The sequence below is a fragment of the Gossypium arboreum genome, chromosome 7 (assembly GCF_025698485.1).
Source record: "Gossypium arboreum isolate Shixiya-1 chromosome 7, ASM2569848v2, whole genome shotgun sequence".
Lineage (NCBI taxonomy): Eukaryota > Viridiplantae > Streptophyta > Magnoliopsida > Malvales > Malvaceae > Gossypium > Gossypium arboreum.
In genome coordinates this window covers 96,535,943-96,544,662 of record NC_069076.1, presented here as the reverse complement: position 1 = coordinate 96,544,662, position 8,720 = coordinate 96,535,943, and the positions used below count along the sequence as shown (strand labels likewise).

Below are 8,720 nucleotides of genomic sequence, written 5' to 3'. Positions count from 1 at the left end.
TTTTTAGATATCTCTGTTAATAACAATGGTAATTGGACCCAGCTGTGGACTAGGTTGAAGTGAGTCTTCACTTGAAAATTTTTTAATTGTCTTCATCCGGTCTGACCTACTGATCTAATTTCATTATTAGTTTAATAATGAATATTAATATATATTATTATAATTAAATTTAAATAAAAATAATTAAATAAATAATAATTGGGGATATCAAATTTTGATTGTCTAAAAAACCGCATGAGGCCTACCAACTGCGCAAAAGTCTTTAAAATTTATTTTTTAAAATTTAAAATAGTAATTCAATTATTATCATTTTAAATAAATTTTATTAAAATTTATCAATATAAAATATTTATTTTTGTGAATTATATAAATACATCATAATAAATAGGCCAAAAAATTAACAAAGTCTATGATTTAAATTAAAAAATAAAAATAAAATCTTAAATTTTATCAAAATACAAGGACTAACAACATAATTTAACCCTAGTAGAAAAAAAAGAGTAAAACAAATTCCCGAAATTAAATAATTAAACAATCTTAAGGTAATGAAGAAGAAAGCCACTTGTAGAGTAGTTGATAGGAAAGAGAAAAGGAATGCTTGTTTTGATTGTTTTGTCTGACTCCTGAAAGAATCACATGGCATTGGCATGCAAAGACAGCTATTATCTATACACTCCCCCCTCCTTCATCCATTATCCCACATGGATTTCTCAGATAAGATGAACATCTCTCTTTGAAAAAACACCTCTCACTTCACTATTTTTCTTTTAATTCCCTGTCAGTTCATTGCCCATCACATTAATGCTCTTTATTTACATGTCATTGTAACTTACTTTCTCTTTTCTCTTCTGGGTTTTTTGTCTCTGAGGATGAACACCACCCTCACATTTCTCTTTTTCTTGTTGGATCTTAACAGTTCTGTTTCTTTTTGACAGATGGGTCTTTTAGTTTTGTGAAATGGGGGTATTGGGTCCCTTCCCCTTTTTCCTTTCTTTTTGTTTGTATTATTATTATTATTATGAGATTCAACACTAGGCATTGTTTGCTTTGCCTGTCAGAGTCTCAATAAGAATCCTTTTTTTTTAAGTAGTGTTCGGGTAAGTTCTTTTTGCCTCTTGTAATTTTGAGCTTTGGAGGGTTTCATTAAATTGTGGGGGGTTTGAATTTTGATTGTGAAAGACAGACAATTTTGATATTTGTTGGTAGCCAAAGTCACTGAATTTTATGAGGAGTTTTAGAACATGCACAAGGAAGAAATCTGAAAAAAATTGGATGATTCTGTTTAAATCAAGCAGTGTTTGAAGTTAATGTTGGAGCAAGGTGAAACAAGAGACCTAATATTTGTTCTCATTGGTTCTTGAATTAATAGAGTTGATTCTCAATTAAATCCTTGTAGTCCATATTAGCAAAGAAATTGGTTCTGGTATTTATGGTGAAAGAAGAGAAATAGTGGTTGCAATTCAATTGTTTGAAGGAAAAGGTGGACCAAGAAGGGAGGAATTATTAGCCTTTTTAGGTTCAATTATTTGAAGAAAATTATGGCTGCAAAGCTTCTACATTCATTGGCAGATGAAAATCCAGATTTGCAGAAGCAAATAGGATGCATGGTTGGCGTTTTCCAAATCTTTGATAATCATCATTTGCTTACCACTAAGCGCCTCAGCCATAGGAATCTTCCATCAGGTAGCTCTTTTAGGGATGTTGGCATTTTTTTTTTTTGATGAAATCTATTTACTTTTTTTTCACAGTTTGATGCAATATTCATATAAAATTTGTGTCAATGTTCTTTTAGTTCATTTTCACTAGCATTGGCCATGTTCTATAGCATTATTATCTATTGGCATCTGTATTTTCACGTTTCCTTTTTTTTTTTGTCCAACTTTAATGTTTTGCTGAATGTAATGTCAATACTTTTCAATGATTGATGGCGCAATATTCATATGAAAAATGAGTCAATGTTCTTTAATTTCAGTTTCATAATTCATTGTCACCAACATTGCCCATGTCCTACACCATTCTTATCTATTGGAATCTGTATTGTGTATATGTATGAATATGATTCATGTTGCTCTGCTGTCTGACTCAAAATAAGTGGAAAAACTTGGAAAAATTACACATACCCGTGCTGGACATATGCCTGTGTTCGACATTCATTCTACTCGTAGTTTATGATTAATGTATGTTGAGTATTACTATTACAGTGTGGCCTATGCTCCAACTAATTGTCATGATTTCAACTGCTTTCAATCTGTTTATTGATGTATGGAAGTTGGATTCTTAAATGTTTTGAAGTAATGCTGTTGTATGAATGAATCTAATGGAAGAGTTTAGATTATTTAAGCTGAGTTTCTATTTAGAGCTTGTTTCATTTTCGTTTTCCTTTTTTTAGTATTTTGTGAACTCAAACATTTCTTTCGTGCATTTGCAGGTAATTCCCACTTGAACAATGGGATCCATGAAGGGGATTCAAACAATGGATTCCATCGACAAACAGCAACAGTAAGTCCCCAGAAATTCACTCCACGTTTTCTCGTCCCCTCCCTAATGTCACCACTGTTTTTATGTTGTGCAAGATTGGATGGTTTGTGGTTCATTTCTTCACTAAGTAGTTGCTTCCCTAACATATAAACGATTCTCGCTATTGTGTTGCGATTTTATCTTGATGCCTCAAATTATGTTCATATGAAACTTTCTGATATCTGATTGTGCATGCTGATTACTGAGATTGCTTCTTTAATTCTTGAAAGTTAGTAAGGTGATGCCAATTTTGTACCAAAATCTGTCCTTACGGTCATTTGGTTTCCAGGAAACGAATATAAACAGAAGTGGGAATGAGAAACAAAGAATTTCGATGGAATCTCCAAGAGCATCTTTTTCATCATCACGCTCATCTTCCTTTTCTTCATTGGATTATAACAAAACAGCTCAGCAAGAGGTCCCTTTCCCTGAAAATCCTGATAGGGACACAGCAATGAATCGACCATGTACTTCTCCACATTTGGGGCCTCAATGTGTTGAACTCCGAGATGTGGTTAAGGATTCAATGTATAGAGACGCAAGAGGACTGTTGGTCAAAACAGCAACTAGAGAGGAAGTATTGGGCAATACAGTGAAGCATAGAGATTCGCCGAGGCCATTTCATGTTCCTAAATCAGTTGATGGGTCTTATGGTGTCAGGATCAATGGAAAGAAAAATGTGCCTGATGATTTAAAGGAGTCTCTTAGAGTTCTTGCAAAACTCCGGGAAGCACCTTGGTACTATAACAATGAAGCTCGGGAACTTCAGAGATCATCACAGGAAGCAAATGGTTCTTGGAAGTCAATTTCACGGGACACCCATGCGCCTCGGTTTTCTTATGATGGAAGAGAGGGCAATCATTCATCTTTTGAATCACGAGACACCTTCAAATCGGCACCAAAGCTTAAAGAGCTGCCGAGACTTTCTTTGGATAGTTGCGAAAGGTCAATGAGGAGTTCAAGTTATCTTACGGAAAGTTTTCGTAATAGTGGCAACTTGGACAGTGGAGTTGCTAATCCACCACAATCACCAGGCGCCCCGAAGCGCCCTCCTAATGTTATAGCCAAGCTGATGGGCTTGGAATCATTGCCGAGTTCTTCCTCAGCTGATGGTGGGCAGTTGGGTGTGATTAAAACCTGCTTGACTGAAGATAACAATCCCTTCTCATGGCCGCTAAGAGGAAACGATCCGAACAGGCCAACCGGAACTAGCTCTACGAGAAGCTCATCGAAAGACCCGACATCTCCGCGGTGGAAAAATCCCGACTTGATCATGAAACCTATTTCTAGTTCAAGGTTCCCGATTGAGCCAGCACCATGGAGACATGTTGATGGAACTCGAGGTTCTCGGAAACAACCTCTCAAACATGTAAAATTTCCGGCCAAGAATCCAAACACTTTCCCTTCCGTTTATGGTGAGATTGAGAACAGACTGAAAGATCTAGAGTTTAAACAATCCGGAAAGGATCTCAGAGCTCTTAAACAGATAATAGAAGCGATGCAAGCAAAGGGACTCCTTGACACCTGGAAAGAACAAGCTGCAAACTTGGTGAATCAAAGAGGCAATGAACCAAAATGTGCAAGCCTCGATCAGAATCCAAGAGGCCAGCAAAGTCTGCAGAACACTTGCATCAACACTTCCACAGCTAGGGGTTTGGATTCTAATAGAACATATGAATCTCCTATTGTTATCATGAAACCAGCAAAACTTGTTGAGAAAGGTGGTATTAAAGCTTCAAAAGTAATTCCAATAGATGACTTTTCCAGCCTTCCCAAGATTCAAAGTGGGGGATCTGTAGATAACAAGAAAGGTTTGACAAATACTCGAGTAGCTCGAGATCGTACTGCCAGAAATAGTCATAGCGGTTCTGCTTCCAGCTCTACTGATAAGAAAGCTAGTAGCAGGAGTATTAGGTCCATACAGCCTTCGATGAAAGGTCCAAAAGAAGGTACTGCAACTACAGTAAAGAGTTCGGGATCGGTGAGCCCAAGACTGCAGCAGAAAAAGCTTGAATTGGACGGGCGATCTCGTCCACCTACTCCACCGTCTGATCCAAGCAAACCCAGAAAGCATTCCAACCGGCATTCATCTGAGTTTGGTTCCTCCGGTGGTAAACATAGACCAAAATCTCCAGAAATGCAGCAATGTGATGACCAACTGAGTCAGATAAGTACTGAATCACGGGCTTCTAGTCACCAAGGTGATGACATTTCTCCGCAATCAGACAGTAGTATCATCCTGCAGTCCAAGTTAGATGTGGAAGTCACCAGTCATGAACAAACTATTGGGATCATTGATAGTCAAAGCCCATCCATGGCGGCAGTGCCGTGTTCAATTTCCAACTTAATGCCAAAGGTGACGTTTTATTTTGAGTCTACAATTCATTCAATTCTTCTTTTTGGTTACCTTATCTTACCTTACCTTACATGCAGAAATCAACATCAAGAATGGTTGAGGACGAATCAATGGAAGAACCTGCTGTGGTTGCTCCGGAGCATCCAAGTCCAGTTTCTGTTCTTGATACCTTGGTTTATAGAGATGATGAATTATCTCCAGTAAAGCAGATATTGAACGCCTCTGGAGGTAATAGTTCTGTTTTTGGGGATACTTGATTCGGACCTATAAACTGTTATGAATTAGATTAAAATGCAAATGTTTCTTAGTTTACGCATTCAATGCATATTTTATTCTTTGTCAAACATTTTGTTGCATGTCTGTATAAAGTTTTAATGCAATGAATCCTAGCAATGCATACTAGTTATAATCATACTCAACTAATAAGTACGATAGCAAAAGGCAAAGGAAAAATTAAGAAGGAAATCATATCATCATTTCATTGTGCTTGCCACAATTGCTGTTTTTGTAAATATAGTATAAGTCCTAATACTTTTTGAGTATTTGTATGCCCTCCTGACCGCATCATCCCGACTGACTGAGAGAAACCAATTGTCTCAAATGGATCTGTGAACTAAAGATCTCACTCAAATATGCATTGTATCAGGTAATGGTGCTGAAGGTTTGAGCGAAGATCACAAGGAAGAGCAATGGAACCCTGCAGACAAGTGCTTGGCTAACAATGTGGGGTCTGGTCTTACATCCGAGATTAATCGCAAGAAACTACAGAACATCGAGCATTTGGTTCAAAAACTGAGAAGACTTAACTCCGGACATGATGAAGCCAGTACGGATTACATTGCATCCCTTTGTGGGAATACAAATCCTGATCACAGATACGTTTCTGAGGTATTATTAGCCTCAGGCTTTCTACTGAAAGATCTTGGTTCTGGCTTGACAACACTTCAGCTCCATCCATCAGGCCATCCCATCAACCCGGAGCTGTTTTTTGTTTTGGAGCAAACCAAAGCAAGCTCTTTGTTATCAAAGGAAGAGAATAACACCTTAAACACCGGATACATTTCCCATTCAAAGTTGAACCATCAGAAATTCCATCGAAAGCTTATATTTGATTCTGTTAATGAGATTCTAGTTGGAAAGTTGGCTCTATTTGGAGCATTTCCGGAGCCTAGGATAAATTCTGGCAAGTTGGCAAAGAAGACCCTCACTGCACAACAGCTTCTAAAAGAATTATGTCTCGAGATTGAGCAGCTTCAAGCAAAGAAACCGAATTGTGACCCGGAGGAAGATGAGGATGGTCTGAAAAACATATTTTGGGAAGATGTAATGAGTCGATCAGAGAGTTGGACGGATTTTAACAGTGAGATTTCGGGGATGGTGCTGGATGTTGAACGGTTGGTCTTTAAGGATTTAGTTAATGAGATTGTGATTGGCGAAGAAGGTAGCTTACGGGCCAAGCAAAGCAGGCGGAGGCGGCAGCTGTTTTCCAAGTAAACTATTTGCAAAATGCCTTCTAAATGTATTTTTTTTTTTTTTTTTTGTTTTTCATGAAAGTATAATAATTGATGGATAAGAATTAAGAACTGCATGCAATGTTTTGTATCATACTTTCTCAGATTATGACAGCATTCATATTTTGTATTAAAACTCATTGTATATGAACTCATGTTTTGTTTTATGCTGATCAGCTAATGGTCTATGATGTTTCATGCCTTGTCTTGTGAACCAAAGTACAGTTCAAGTTCATTACAATCAAGTTTGCATGTAATCTCATAATTCGTGTATATGGTGCAGTTGAATCTGTTTATTAACTTTTATCTGCAGTAGTAAAATAGATTTGGATAATGAATTTTTAATGGTTTATATTCATATCTGGATAATAATTGAAATGTTATTGGAAGCTATATATACATATATTCCTAGACAGGATGAGTCATGTAGCTTTATTGACAGATATGTTCAAGTATATCATATGAGCCACGTGTCTCTTTATCGAGCATTTAGAGTTTGTGTGATGTGGCATGGTTTTTATTCTTGATTAAGGCAATGAGCCTTGATAAGATGAACACTTAATGAGGTTTCTTTCTTTTTTTGTTTTGGCGTGGAATGCACCTATAGCTGTGGAGTGAAGGGATAATGCGCATGCTACAGACAAGTGATGTCTTTTGACTTATTCATGGCAGCCTTTGAATTTATGGCTGCGGATGCATGTAGAGTTTTAATTCATCAACAAAATTGGTAGATATCAAAAATTAATTTAATGAAATCTTATGTATGATTCAACTTAATTTTAAAAATTTGATGAAATCGATATATATATATATTTCAATTTTAATTAAATCCAAGGAAAAAAAATTAAATGTATGTTAAAAAGTTGAAAAACATAAAAAAAATTTAAGATAGTTATTTGGTAATGAAATTAATTAAAGTAGATGTATGATCAAATCCATAGTGAAAATTTTAATTTCACTTGATATTTTGTCATGTATTATTAAATTGTATTTAAAAACATTAAAAAATAAACAAGACATGTGATAAAATCTTAACTACTTGTGGAATAAAAAATTTCACAACCTGCATACTAAATTATTACCCCATATATTATTTATGAATAATTATTTGGTATACTGTGATGAAAATTTGAACTCCATAAGTGATGTTGAGATTTTACCATGTGTTTTAAATTATATTTAAAAATAAAAATAAACAAATAAAACACTCGTTTTTCCACAACTTGTAATTAAATAATTACTTATTATTTATTTATTTTAAATTTTTAAAATACAACTTAAGTACACCTATTAAATTCCCAACTTAACTTGTTGAATTAGAAATTTTCACCTCCAATTTATTAAATAATTATCCTATATATATATTTTTTGTTTAAGTTCTGATCATATCTGTTGTTTTTGATAATATGCTTTAACGCATTTGAACCTATATCTTCCTACATTAATATGCCAATCGAGCTAAGACACAATCCTATATATCCTATATTTTAACTCATAACAAACATGTGAGAAGTAATAAACGTGGCCGAAAGTTTTCAAAGCCAACAGTTTGTTATTATTATTATTTTTCTTCGAAAAAGAAACTAGGCTCATCAAAAGTAGAAAGATATAGTGTTAATATATATCTATTTTACTACATAACATGGCAACTGCCTTCGTAGCATAGTGGTAGTGCGTTCGCTTCGTAAGCGAAAGGTCGCGAGTTCGATCCTCGCCGAGGGCTGCTTTCTCTTTATTATTATTATTATTATTTTCAACATTTTTTTGTTATATGGGCCTTTGTTTTTGGAAATCTTAACGTGCAGATTCAGCCCATAAGAATATTTTTCATAATGATAAAAGAATATTTTTCCATAAAATAAAATACGCTTACTTTTCATAATGATAAAATTATTTTCCATAAAAAAAAGTAAAATAGGTTCCTTTATATGTGTGAAAAAATCTAAGTATTTTTTTTATTGAAGATATATATATATATATATATATATATTATATACATATATATTATTTTATTTTATCTATGCTACCATTTAAATTTTTGCATAATAACTTATTTGGTCCTCCAAATTTATAGAAAAATTATTTTAGCCCTCTATTTAATTTTCTCTCTTTTAGCCATTGAACTTGTATTTTTTTTAAAAACGCCGCTAAAACATTAAGCAGATCCACGTCGTTTTGTTTGAACTTCGATAGCATTAGCGACGTTTCTCGAAAAACGCCGCTAAAGTTTATGGGCGGACACATTTTCTTTCTTTAAACAAAGTAAAAAACAACAAAATCATTACATTTTTTAGTTCTTTATTACTTAATATTAGGTGTTTATAGGTGCTAAATAT

At 34.7% G+C, this 8,720-nt stretch overlaps 1 protein-coding gene and 1 non-coding gene across 2 annotated transcripts; both read left to right on the top strand.

Moving 5' to 3' along the window:
- Positions 1-540: 540 nt before the first annotated feature.
- LOC108451835 (protein LONGIFOLIA 1-like) lies at positions 541-6,603 on the top strand. Its single transcript, XM_017749528.2, has 5 exons — positions 541-1,683; positions 2,429-2,499; positions 2,807-4,873; positions 4,951-5,101; positions 5,520-6,603. Exons 1-5 carry the CDS (start codon positions 1,539-1,541, stop codon positions 6,365-6,367), a joined length of 3,282 nt encoding a protein of 1,093 aa, XP_017605017.1. The 5' UTR covers positions 541-1,538; the 3' UTR covers positions 6,368-6,603.
- Positions 6,604-8,035: 1,432 nt separating this feature from the next.
- TRNAT-CGU (transfer RNA threonine (anticodon CGU)) lies at positions 8,036-8,107 on the top strand. The gene has a single exon. It is a non-coding gene; the product is annotated as a tRNA-Thr (tRNA).
- The last annotated feature ends 613 nt before the right edge of the window (positions 8,108-8,720 follow it).

What these genes read in the sequence shown, in the direction of transcription:
- LOC108451835 (XM_017749528.2), top strand. Translation starts at nt 1,539, where the DNA reads ATGGCTGCAAAGCTTCTACATTCATTGGCAGATGAAAATCCAGATTTG. An exon ending in CCATAGGAATCTTCCATCAG is followed by an intron (nt 1,684 to 2,428) that starts GTAGCTCTTTTA and finishes GTGCATTTGCAG; the next exon opens with GTAATTCCCACTTGAACAAT. An exon ending in TCCATCGACAAACAGCAACA is followed by an intron (nt 2,500 to 2,806) that starts GTAAGTCCCCAG and finishes TTTGGTTTCCAG; the next exon opens with GAAACGAATATAAACAGAAG.